Consider the following 14,218-nt stretch of genomic DNA (forward strand, 5'->3'; position numbering starts at 1 on the left):
AGCCAGTTTCTAACTATGAAGCTTCATAAAATATAAAACTACACGTTCTAACAAGCCCTATGACCCAACTGTGCTTTTATACTGCCTCTTAATTTTTAATAAAAATTACATAAAACTTTGTTTCTTATTTCTTATCTTTAAAAGAAAGACTCACAAAGAAATTATTAAGAAATAACAGGCCAACTAAAGCATATAGTTATCATAATGGTAACTGTCATTTACTGACCTGATTACTGAGTCCTAGATACTTCACTAAGTAATTAGGATGTGTTATCTCATTATCATGATCTCTACAACCCTTTGAAAATATACTGCTTTGTTTCCATTTTATAGGTTATAAGCTTATAGTTTACCTAATTTGCCTAAGATCACGCAGTAGTAGAAATCAGATTTAACTTAAGGTTAGCTAACTCCTGAACTCAAGTATTTTTAACAAATACCCTCTACTATGTCACCTTTTAAACTAGAACTTAACATGAAAGAGCTGAATTCATTAAATATTAGGTGAGTAAAAGGAGGAACAAAAGAAACTTATAGAAATTTTTGAATTTCAAATTGTTCTCAGTTAGAATTAGGGCCATCCAATTGCTAGATATTGCCATGAAAGCCATCCTGTTGGCAGTCTTGCAGCATCATTCTGTAACATACTAAAGCTTATTTAAAAATCAGATTGGCCTAAACTGGTTTGGCTCATGCCTAAACCGTTTTTGGCTCAGTGGTAGAGCGTCAGACTGCGGACTGAAGGGTCCCGGGTTCGATTCCGGTCAGGGGCATGTATGTTGATTGTGGGCACATCCCCAGAAGGGGGTGTGCAGGAGGCAGCTGGTAGGTGTTTCTCTCTCATCGACATTTCTGGCTCTCTATCTCTCTCCCTTCCTCTCTGTAAAAAATCAATAAAATATATTTTTTAAAAATCAGATTGATGTATGATGCTCATTAGAGAACAAATGAAGTAACTTCCAAATTTGCAATAATAATTCCATTAATAGAAAAATATCTGCTGAATGTTATAGCTTTAAAAAACCATTAATAATTTTAAAACATTTTTAATTATTGAGCTGTATTATTTTAATATAGAATTTATAATAAATATGTACTATTTACAGTGTAAGAGTTGAGACTCTGTCATGTAAGAGGGAAGATTACAACTAATGGCTGTGAATAAAGAAATATAGGCACAATTTCAGGAGAAATTACACAATATACAGTTACTTTGTACCTAAATGTGTTTCCAATTTTTAATGTACAATATTTGATTCTGTTATCGATAGTGCAGTAAAACATTGGCTTAACCTCATTTTATTATCTTAAATGTTCTACATTAATTTATAAATTGGACTTTAATTTGAAAATATACTATGAATTTAAACTTCCAATTCTGTCCAGAGGAATATGTGAATATAATAATTAATGTAATGAAACCTTAGGATTTTGTGCACTAAAGCAAATTATTAGAAAAAAATTAAGTGACATTTATCACAAGCTCATTCTTTGTACAGAGAAAGTTAATGAATTTGCAATATTAAGTGTTAATGGGATAAAAAATGAAATCTACCTATGAAAATGGTTAAGTTGATGAAAATTGTAAGGTGAAAAATAATTTGAAATTGGATTTTTTTTTTAAATATATTTTTATTGATTTCAGAGACAGATGGAGAGAGAGAAAGAGAGAGAGAGAGAGAGAGAGAGAGAGAGAGAGAGAGAGAGAGAGAGAAAGAGAGAGAGAATCATCAATAATGAGAGAGAATAATTGATTGGCTGCCTCCTGTGCTGGGGATTGAGCCTGCAACTGGGACACATTCCCTAACTGGGAATTGAGCTGTGACCTCCTGGTTCATAGGTTTACGCTCAACTACTGTGCCATACTAACCAGCCTGAAATTTGAAGGCCTATACATCAGTTTTCTTATTTTCCCTTAAGGTTGGAACACACACACACACACACACACACACACACACACACACACACACACAAAGATTAAAGTCCCGAACTGTTTTAGAGCCATAACATTTCAGAGATTATTGTGACTGAAGTTAATCAACTTGTGCTCTCTCCTGATTTTAAATTAGAGTCTTAGAAAGAGAAAATAGAATAATAGAGTTTTCAAATAATAAGAAGAAACCTAGAAAACCACAAAATATTACCTATTCTTTGTGATCCAGAGTGATTGAAAATTTCCCAGGAGCACAAAGATAATTGTCACCAGAGCCAGGGTTATCCACTGATCCCCTTCTTTCTATTATCTACTATTTTTAACAAAGTTTTTTTATTAAACATCATTATTCACTTACTGGCTGAGTTCTAAATAGAATTCCCAAATGTTAATTATTGTGATTATATGTACCATAGTTTATAATCTTTTGGTTTAATTCACAGATTTAATCTAGGCAACTTTTGTGTACCATATGTGCAATTCTATTTCTTGAGACTTAGAAATAGGAAACAAATAAAAACACGTATAATACTATTAGGTCAAGGTATATGGTTAGTTCTAAGGACAAATTTGCAAAAACTTTGATCATTAAAAAAATGAGTCACCAGTAACTTTTGGGATACATAAGGATAAAGGCTATGTACTCTGGCGGTGGTCCAGGAATGGAGAGATGGAGAAAAATAAGTGATTAAAGAGCTAGAAGTAGATGTGGTAATCTTTCCACAGTGTGAGTCTTGTAACTGGGAGCAATCAAGGGAAACTTATTTGTATGCTAAAGGATAACCTGAAGCAAATGTAGACCAAAAATTTTATGGAGATTTTGGAAGTTATACTTATAAAATTACTTCCTACCTGCCTTTGTTTCTTTTCTGCTTCTGTGACAGCATGAAAATAACACAAAGAGGTATTAAATGGCCAGGAAAATAAAAGTAAATCAAGTGGTTTAACTTGAACTGGATACACATGCACCCATGCACGCACATGTGAACACACACACACACACACACACAGCTTGTCAATTCAAATTCCATACATTAAATATATTATGTACTATACTAAATAGAAATGTTATTTAATAGTATCACATATTTTTGTGAATACTTAGACTTACAGTATTATCTAAAGAACAGGTTTTATTACTAGCATGGAGAGTGTGGAAGTTTATCTTTTTTTTTTTTCTTTATTGATTAAGGTATTACATATATGTCCTTATCCTCCCATTGTCACCCTCCACTCTTGCCTTCAAGCCCCTGGTGTATGTGTCCTTTGGTTAGGCTTGTATGCAAGTCCTTTGGTTGATCTCTCCCCCTAAACCCCACCCTCCCCTACCTTCCCCCTGAGGTTTGACAATCTGATTGATGCTTCTCTGTCTCTGGATCTGTTTTTGTTTATCAGTTTGTGATGTTCATTTTATTCCACAAATGAGTGAGATCGTGTGATATTTATCTTTCTATGACTGGCTTATTTCGCTTAGCATAATGCTCTCCAGTTCCATCCATGCTGTTGCAAATGGTAAGAATTCCTTCTTTTTTATAGCAGTATAGTATTCCATCTTGTGTATGTACCATAGTTTTCTAATCCACTCATCTGCTGATGGGCACTTTGGCTGTTTCCAAATCTTAGATATGGTGAAGTGTGCTGCTATGAGCATAGGGGTGCATATATCCTTTTTAATGGGTATTTCTAGTTTATTGGGATATATTCCTAGAAGTGGGATCACTGGATCAAATGGGAGTTCCATTTTCAGTTTTTTGAGGAAATTCCATTCTCTTCTCCACAGTGGCTGCACTAGTCTGTATTCCCACCAGCAGTGAAGGAGGGTTTCTTCACATCCTCTCTAGCACTTGCCCTTTGTCGATTTGTTGATGATAGCCATTCTGACAGGTGTGAAATGGTATTGCATTGTTATTTTGATTTGCGTGTCTCAGATGATTAGTGTCTTTGAGCATGTTTTCATATGTCTTTTGGCCTTCCTTATGTCCTCTTTTGAAAGTATATATTTAGATCCATTGCCCATTTTTTTTTATTGGTTTACTTTCCTTTGTTAACTTGTATGAGCTCCCTGTAAATGTTGGAGATTAAACCTTTATCAGAGATAACATTGGCAAATATGTTCTCCCATGCAGTGGGGTTTCGTATTGTTTTGTGGATGGTTTCTTTGCTGTGCAGAAGCTTTTTATTTTGATGTAGTCCCATTTGTTTATTTTTTCTTTAGTTTCCATTGTCCTAGGAGCTGTATCAGTGAAGATATTGTTTTGGCATATGTCTTAGATTTTCCTGCCTATGGGTTCCTCTAATATTTTTATGGTTTCCCATTATCTTTTGCCATTAAATAATAGTGTGTGTTTTCTTAATATCACATTCTTCTCCCTCACTGTTTTCACCTCCCTGTACTTTGTTATATTAAAAGGTAGACAGTTTCCTGTGGCTTTGAAAATTTCATAAACTTAGAGGTGTTGTTTTTGTTTTTTTTAAATTATTATTATAGGACCAAAAGGGGTGGGTAGGCAGTGAATGCCAGTCATATGTATGTATGTATGTTTGTGTATGTATATTTAAATATATATATATATATATATATATATATATATATATATATATATATATTTAAATAAATTGACAACAATGTTGTTTGAGGTGAATATTCTTGTGGGTGAATTCTTATTTATTTTTGAATGTAAGATACGGGACAGTTTTGCAGATGGCATAGGTTTTTACGTTATTCAGAAGAATGCCATTTTTGACAAAATAACAAGAAAAATTGTTTCTATTATTTTCTGTCACTTGAGTTTTCACACCACACAAGACCTGCCTGCCAAAATGAATGTGATATCCTCACCTATCCGTGTGACAGTGACAGGAGAGAGATCAGAGGAGAGAGAAAGCCTTCCTGGTACTGTGCGCCCATCTAAATGAGCAAATTACTGTTGCCACTTTGAATGGTACTCACACGAGACCCTTGAGGACCGCAACCTTACTTCCTCTGCAGGGTCTCCTTCAGGATCATTTCAGATAAGCTTTCTTCAGCAGTTTTAATGGAGTAGGCCTTTTGTCCTCCGTTTGTTATAGTGCTCATGTTATTTCAGAGGCAGCTTGAAAGGAGAGAGAGAGTTCTGATTTCTCTGGGGAATGACTCTTTAGACCACCCTCGTTTTTCTTACCCTCTTGGGCTGTTCCTGTGCAATGATTGCCTTCGGTTTTGATATTATGGTACCTTTCTTTGGTCAGTTCTGTTTTCTAGAAGTTAATCACGATTCACTCCTTAGATGTGGCTATTGGCCCAGGAGGCCTGGAATTTTGAGGAGCCATTCTGAAGCTATGGTTTTAATGTGTACTCAAAGGCACTGGTATTGTTGATTTCACCTACTGTCTCACTGAATCCCTGAAGTCTGATGCTTTTTTAAATCTTTCAGTTTATTCAGGCTCTCTCATAAGATGTGAGTCAGAAAGGTAAGGGATGGGTAAGGGTATTTGGTGTGCAAAGCTATGAACTTAAGGAATTTCTCTTTTTTTAATAACATATTTTTTTGTTTTTAAAATATACATTTAATTGATTTTTACAGATAGGAAGGGAGAAGGATAGAGAGTTAGAAACATCAATGAGAGAGAATCATCGATCAGCTGCCTCCTGCACACCCCTTACTGGGGATGTGTCCACAAACAAGGTACATGTACTTGACCAAAATCGAACTTGGAACCCTTCAGTCCACAGGCCAATGCTCTATCCAATGAGCCAAACTGGTTAGGGCCAGTAGTTTATTTTTCAAGCAAAATTAAAAGAGGCACCTTCTCCAAAGAGACTTAACAAATATTTACACCACTTCAGCCACTACCACAGTACCTTTGTTATTATGATTTCTTTCTAGCATTATCATTATTTAGACACTAGCTGAATCTTTTTTGCTTGTTCTAGATTTAGACGACTCCTTTAACTCATTCACTTATCAAATATTGAGTGTCTACTTTGGCATAGGCAATGTCCCAGGTACTTGGCATATATCAGGATTGGAAAAGGGACAAAAAACAAACAAACAAACAAACAAACAAACAAACAAAACCCCTGCCCTCTTTTGAGCTTACATCTAGCAGGGATTAGAGAACATAAAGTCCTCTATTAAGGACACAATGGGCTAAAATTACTTCACTGTCTATGGATCCTAAGAGAGCCAGCACCCACAGCTTTGAATTTTGTCCAACAGACAACCCCTGAGAGGGCACTCCCCTAACTGTGGATGTGAAATATGTTCCCTGTAATCGGGTAGCACACATCCTACGCATCTTGGATGGCAGCCCTGCTGTTGGGCCAAGTCTAGTTAGAGGCAACAGCTTTTGGTTTAGTCTCACCTAGCCTCTTGAGAGAAGGTAGGGCTGTGTTTTTTGAAGGAGTGGTTTTAAAGCTTGGTGAAAATAAGCACAGATTAGCATTTACTGGCTGTAATTTATAGAAATTAGAATCGACTGCAATGAAACAGAAATAATTCATGCAGTAGCGAAGGAAATCAGAGGGTATCAGACTTTTCAAGTCTTCTCAACCCCCAGAGAGAGACTTGGTCAAGTTGTGTCCAGGCTAATCTTCCTGTCTAATATGAAATCTTTCTAATTACTCATTAAATATATCTCTTGAAAGGTTGCCATAATTATCTTAAACTGCAAACAGAGACTTACTTGTACAGGCCATACCGTGTGGATGTCACAATGTTCAAGTTCTGAGTACAATGTTTCATTGCCTATCCACGTACCATCATGGTACATTGCTCCGAAGTCCCATGGTGTACACTAGACACCATACCAGGCACTGTCCACTGCTGGTGTAATGCTCAGAGGCAGACCATATTCTGGCTTATATATACCGGAAGGGCCAAGCCTGGCTGCTAATGCCAGCTCTTACCCCATTTACCCTCAAGAGACAGCTCCTGACTCTAGAACGGGTTTATATAAGTGTCCAGAGGTTGACTTTCTCTTGGAGCTTTTATTTTCTGAATCCTCCAAAAATAGATTATCAAGACTATCTAAATTAAGGGTAACTTCCTTATTCTCTTCTGCACGCACGTTTTTTCCCCTGTGAAGTTTCTAAGTGAACGAGCAAAGAATGCATTGGCAGTGAAGTGCAAAGGTTTTGGCTTTGATCAAATTGCAGAGTTTGTGGTTTTAATCTGGTCCAGCAAATAAAATAGCTGCCAATAGAACAGCAATATAAAAATAGAGGCATATTAGAAACCATTACCTGGACCCTAGTCTGGAATATTTTGCTATAGGTTTTGTCATGGTCCCAGGAAAAGCAAGTCACCTAAACAAGCTGGTGGAGATGGAGGAAAGAAAACTCTCAGATTGTACAGAAAACCTTTCTGGCAAGTTACTGTTTACTTAGCAATTTTATTTTGCTTTCCTTGAGTCAGAAGATGATACATTTATTTGGAGAGGGTGTGTTTTTCCTGGCAATTCATTCCGTGAGGAAATCATGGATTCTTTTATAAATGCCCATAATTAGGTAATAGAATAAGGAAATAATCATGTGTTAGCTGGGGGGTAGTATAATTTAGTGAAAATGAACTTTTGAGTGAGCTAGTGCTAGGATTACGATTTAGCTCTGCTAGATGATGACCTTGGCATGTAATGTTAACTCTGAACCCAGCTTCTTCATTTGAAAATGGAAATCATAACACCAGCATAGGGATGTTGTGTGGATTAAATCAGATAATATATAAAATAAAACACACAAAAAAACTGGTGCTTGATTCATACAAAGTACTTGACCAGATGTCCCTGTTACTATTATTTAAATACTTGGAGATATATTTAGTAGTTGGTGTTGTTGTTTTAAGAATCCTAATAATTTATTTAGGATAAATAATTCATAGAATAAATGAGAGAGATTACTACATTTTTTATCTATGACATAAACAGATTATAGGATATAGTTAAAACTTTTTAAAGTCTGTTGAACAGTCCAAAAAGTCTTGGTTTCTATGGTGGAAAGAATTAATATCATCTTAATTATTACATTATATTATGATAAAAATTATACATTTGATTGAAGTTGTTTGCCTTATTGTCAGATAATTAAACTTCAGAAATGTTTTGTTTATTAAATCCCATTTTTATTTTTAATTTTGCTGGCATATTTTTCTAAAAAACAAGTTCATTATTTTTAATGGAATTATACCAATTTTTTAATACATTAATATGAGTTTAATTTCAATACTTTATCCTACAGGTTGTTTGGTTTATATATTGAAATTTGGGGTGGATTAACTAAAATGAGTTTATTTTATGTTTATTTTAAAATTTAAGCAACCTGCCGAAGCCGGTTTGGCTCAGTGGCAGATCGTCGGTCTGCGGACTGAAAGGTCCCAGGTTCGATTCCGGTCAAGGGCATGTGCATTGGTTGTGGGCACATCCCTGGTAGGGGGTGTGCAAGAAGCAGCTGGTCGATGTTTCTCTCTCATCGACGTTTCTAGCTCTCTATCTCTCTTCCTTCCTCTCTGTGAAAAATCAATAAAATATATTTAAAAAAATAAATAAAAGATAAAATATAAGCAACCAAAGCTAGGAAATAGCATCTAACTACTATGTTGGCTCAATGGATAAATATTTGGAAGATACTGTTTTAATAATCATTTTTCCCTAAGTATTCTGTTATTTCTGCAATGGCTTTTTGTTGTGTGTGTGTGTGTGTGTGTGTGTGTGTGTGGTTTTTTTGTTTTGTTTGTTTTGTTTTGTTTTATTTTGGTTTTTTTTTGGGGGGAGTCCCTGGTTAATTATTATTCTCATTGATATTTTGTTATTTAAATAAATTATAAATTGTAGCTGTATTATACTGCTTTTAGGAAATGTTATTTATAACATTATTCGTATATGTATATGTTTCATTTCTTTGTTGTGATAAAGGCTAAATCTTATAAATGCTTTAACATACTGGTGAAATAATTTCCTGCCACTACTGTTTAAGTGAAGTCATGCACTAGTCAGGGTTCTCCAGAGAAACAAACTAATAGGATATACAGAAGTATGTAGAGAGATTCATTATGAGGGATTGGCTCACAGAATTATGGAGCCTGATAAATCCTTTAGTCTGTGTGTAAACTGGAGGCCCAGGAAAGCAATGGTATAGTGCTAGTCCAAACCCGAAGGCCTGAGAACCAGGGGAGCCATGTAAGTCCCAGTCCAACTCTGAAGGCCTGATACTCGTCAAAGTCCAAAGGTCAGAGAACTTGGAGCACTTGTGTTCAAAGGCAGGAGACAGATGTCTCTGCTCATTTTACTTCTGCCTTTGTGTTCCATTTGTGCTTTTTTTGTTTACATCATTTAATGTATACACTATTAACACATTGTGCAGAGACACAGTATTGTTAGTATAAATTTGGGTTTTAAAGGAACTCAGTGATGCTTGAGTGAGGAGGATCCTCCTTCCTTCCAAATGCTAATCTGTTCAAGAAACATCCTCACAGATACATCTGGAATAATGTTTGACCAGCTACCTGGGCATCCCTTCACCCAGTCTAGTTGACATACAAAATTAATCATCACAATATACCTGAAAGTAATATAATATTATCTGTAAACTGTAATTGAAAAATTTAAAAGAAATTAACAAACATTAACCATCACAAGTCTTGAGTCCAATTACATATATAAGCTTCTTTTTTTATAGCATATGTACTTAAGTATATTATTAGTATATCTACTCATTTTTTAATATTCCAAATATTCTAAAGTGGGATCAAAGGTGGACTATTAGCATATTCCAAATTATTTTTCTTTCCTTGTAGTTTATATCTTTTATATTTTGCAAGAGTGATTCAATCATGAAGATATAGCAAGGAAAAGAACAGAAAGTACAAATTGGATGATTCTGTATTATTAGTTTCTCCAGTAAAATATTTTTTCCGTCTATGGAAGGCTTCATTTTACCTTTTAAAAACAAGTATAATTTCCCTCTGATACATTTTCTTTATTTTATTTTATTTCCTTAAAAATTTATTTTAAAAATCGTAAAATATTTATTCCAGATTTGACCTTATTGCCTATCTTCTCTTACAATTGAAATAAAGCATATTTTTCTTTTCCAATAACCAAATTTTAAGGACTAGATGTCTCTACATTTTTTCCATAGACAAAAATTATCTATATTTTTAAATAAAAATTGCAATAAAATATTAGATGCCCATCTTTAGAAACTGCATGTCAGCAAAAACATTTTGTACTAATTCACATATGGGACAGGAAGTAATCTGTTATGCTATAGCTACAATATATGGACACTCATCAAAATCATAATGAATGTGTAACACACACTTATGAATGCAACTAATTCACAAACTTGCCTCTGAGAAATGATATTACTGAGTTCAAAGAAGGGAAACGAAACTTAGATTTTATCTGTACTCACAGTGCCTGCCAGTTTGGAATAGGATCCAATATGTGATGAAAGAATGATGTGCAATCATTAGTTGTGATCAGAGTTAACAAATGTTAAGATATTGAGCTGTAAAACAGCACTACATTGGAGATCTGAAAGCCTGGAATTGAATTCAGTGTGAAGTTGAATGATTCCATTATTTCTCACCTGTGAATAGGAAAGGTTATTTACATTTTATAAATTAATGGATTACATGTATTACTGAAGAATCAATTCAAAATACTAGTTAATATAATTCAGTAAGCTATTTGTATTAAGAAATATATAAATTATAATAGGAAATAAACATGCCTGAGACTTTGCTGCCTATAGTTTCTTCTAGGATTTTTATGGTCTCAAGTTCTACATTTAAATCTTTTGACCATTTTGAGTTTAATCTTGTCTATGTTGTAAGTTGGTGCTCTAGTTTCATTTTTTTTTTTTTTTTTTTGCATGAACCTGTCCAGTTTCCTCAGCACTATTTATTGAAGAGACTGTCTTTATTCCATTGTATGGTCTTGCCTTCTTTGTCAAAAATTAATTGAGCATAATGACTTTCTATCTGGGCCTTGTCTGAACCAGCATGAATTTAGAACTTATATACTCTGGGTTATTAAACTTATTTGTTATTTAAATATCTTTGTGGCTATTTGTATCACTTTGGTGATTTAATCATTGTTTTGTTTTCTTTTGTTTTTAATTAAATGCATTTTGCAAGCCCAGAAGTCTGCTGGGTGTTAGGGATGTGTGTGAGAGGCAAAACCTTTGATTTCTAACGGAAGAGCTATAGATATACACAAATAATTGAAAGACAAAAATTAAAGTAAACCAAAGTATAATAAGAACACCTCCACCTCTGCCTGAGGAAGCTGTGTAAAGCTTAAGACAAAGGTTACATCTGAGATGTGTACTGATATAAAATAACAAGTTACAATGTTAGGTTCTACCCAACACCCAGTGAAGTTCTAGGAACACAGTTGTCACTGAATGAAGATGGGGAGGGTTCTATGCTGATGCACAATAGCATGGATACAGCAGCTAGCATGGCTGTTTAGGGTTTAGGGAGACTCTGGGAATGGCATAGATGCATGTGATTTGCTGACAGAATAACCAGAAATAAACATGAAGAAGTAACTTGGAGACTGATCCTAAGGGCTGTATATGTTTTACTAAGATGAGCGTCAGCAGTAGGAGAGTGATTTCTATGCCTATTACTTAGGTTCCTGCAATGATAGTACAAGATAAACTAACTAACCAACTAACTAACTAACTAACTAACTGCTGGAGAGATTTTTGTAAGAACATAAGAGAGAATAGTTATCAGAATTTTGGAGGGAGTTTTAATAGAAGTGGACAATTCCAGAGCAATTTCTAGAGTAAAACTGACATTTCATGATTGACTGAGTTTAGAGAGTGACAGAAAAATAAGGAAAAGATTAGTCAATCCATGAACATAACCAACCTTCCATGTATAGTCCCATTAACTCTGCATGATCAGACATTGATTTAGGTATGGGGGACACAGGTATGTATTACATACAATTTTTGCCTTTTTGCTTGGCATTTCTCCTAGTGAGATTTTAGTTTTGATGATCATGATAATAATTTATGAATGCTTTTTTGACATAAAATAAGAGTCAACTTTCCAAAAAAATATAAAAATTGATCAATGGGGGAGGCCTGATTACTTTCGTGAAATCTTCAATATTTTGTCTTCAATATTTTGTTGTCCCTGGGCTGGTATACTACTCTGTTTCTTCCTAAATGACTTAGGTAATAAAAACGAAAATATGTGTGCAAGGCTTTTCAAAAAATAATTTATTACTGCATTAGAGACAAATAGAAATGTATTACCCCCCAGATTATCATTGCAGTTTGCTTTTGAATATTTGCAGATTCGAAATGAGTAGAGAGGATGCTAATTAGTGTGCAGATTTTTTAATTGTCTATAATAGGTAGCTAATTGGTGTTTTCCTTAAAGAATGAATTTAAGGGAATGTGATTTGAAACATGTAGTGTTGTTATTCATACTGATCCAAGTAGTAGAGACTATTGATTGAGTGAAATAAACAGTTTTTATTATTTAGCTGCAGATTTTATTCTGAGAAATAAAACACACACAAACAAAATGAAAGGTTGGTAATAATTTCAAAACTTAGTACATAATAACTCCGACCTAACTCTGGTGTACTTTTATAAAGATTAACTCATTAATTTACATGCCTGCATGATGCATTCTGCCCCTTGATCATCTATCCACTGCGCCCTTTCCGCTGTCCCACCTTCCTACTCCAAACATTGTTTATCTAAACCAGTGTTTCCCCAACTTTTGACATATGTGTACCCCTTCTATAATTTTCGTAATGCTGAGTACACCTCGTATTCATGAGAATGTAGAATTAGGTGCAGCTAAGCACGGTGCAGTGCATATCCCCACCAAACTCCGGTGCAACGTGTACCCCCACCAAACTTCCCGTACCCCTGGGGGTACGCGTACCACACTTTGGGAAACACTGAGTGGGATCCCTTTGCCCTGCATGTGGCCCTCTTTTAGGGAATGCAACAAATAGGTTCAACTTTAGCTATCTTGTGGTTGCACCAGAAATGCATATATCTGTCACGCTAAATGATGGAAATTTAGGCTGACCCACAGGTAGGACCTATCTTAGTTCTACTACTTCTCTCCAATGTCCTTTTCCCACTGCTTAAGCAGGATTTGAGATAGGTCTACTTCTTAGTTGCCCAAATAGACACCCAATCAAGAAATGTAATGCCTGAATCCCGGTTTTTGAAAGCACTCCATAGATTCCCTCAGCACTGCCTCCACATCCTACTCTTGGCTTCAGGAGGAGACAGCAGTCTCTCATTATGAGCATAGATTCCTCAGAAGACAGAGAGCATTGATGATAGCCCTGTTCTTTCACAGTTTCAACTGAGGAGATGATGTGATGATCAATGTCAATAGGGACAGTTTCGCCTCCTTAGTGTAAGCTCATGTCTTGCCCCTACTTTAGGTCACTCATAGACTGTTCTCTTTTAAAATTGTAGTATTTAGCATGTTTGAAAAGGTCTCACATAGCATCTTGTTGCAGGTACATACTTATTACATACTTACATACAGGTGGATTCTGGATACACTTTGCTATCCTAACCACAAACGTGATAGCAAAGTAAACTTCTAAATAAGAGAACACTCTCTCAGAGTGCCGTGAGTTTCACTTGGCCCAACCTTAGGTTAAAACTTTTAAATTATGTGCATATTTAGTTTAATGATTTTACAGATTTTGTTGTTTCATTTCAGTTCTTCCAAATGGAAGAGTTAGGCCACACTATGTTCATAGGTTGGGAAGTGACAAATGTGGGTAAAGAATGGACATACACCCCTCACAGTCCCCTGGTGCCATTGTTATGACTATGGGCTTTTCAAGGAAACAGGCCCTGGCCGGTGTGGTTCAGTTTGTTGGAGCTTAGTCCCCTACACCAAAGGGTAGCAGATTGAATTCCCAGTCATGGCACATACCCAGGATGCAGGTTTGATTCCTGTTTAGGCATGTGCTGGAGGCAACTGATAGATGATTTTCTCTCACATAGATATTTCTCTCCTCTCTCTCTTTCTCTATCTTTCCCCCCTTACTTAATCACTAATTATAACAAAAATTCCTTATAGCATATTCTTAAAAAATACATAGGAAAGCATATACTAATATTTTAATACATTATTGAGATCATTCATAAACATAAATTCACTTAATTAAAGTATACAGTTCAGTAGCTTTTACTATCCTACCTAATAAAAGAGTAATATGCAAATTAACCATCACTCTGCTGCACCACCAGCCATGCCCACCAGCCACGCCCACCAGCCAATCAGATCAAGTATGCAAATA

General features: G+C 35.3%; 1 protein-coding gene across 3 annotated transcripts in view; it reads left to right on the forward strand.

Moving 5' to 3' along the window:
- The window catches only part of NAALADL2 (N-acetylated alpha-linked acidic dipeptidase like 2), a 1,087,185-nt gene that overhangs the window by 272,551 nt on the left and 800,416 nt on the right, over positions 1-14,218 (forward strand). For 2 of the 3 annotated variants that reach the window (XM_084874166.1, XM_084874168.1), the window contains exon 3: positions 5,175-5,254. The exons of the other annotated variant lie outside the window; for it this stretch is intronic. In XM_084874166.1, the coding sequence (XP_084730292.1) occupies positions 5,252-5,254 (3 nt within the window). In that variant the 5' untranslated portion in view covers positions 5,175-5,251. The remainder of the gene's footprint in view (positions 1-5,174; positions 5,255-14,218) is intronic. 3 annotated transcript variants of the gene reach the window in all.

This window comes from Pipistrellus hanaki, assembly GCF_964339955.1.
Source record: "Pipistrellus hanaki genome assembly, chromosome: 2".
NCBI lineage: Eukaryota > Metazoa > Chordata > Mammalia > Chiroptera > Vespertilionidae > Pipistrellus > Pipistrellus hanaki.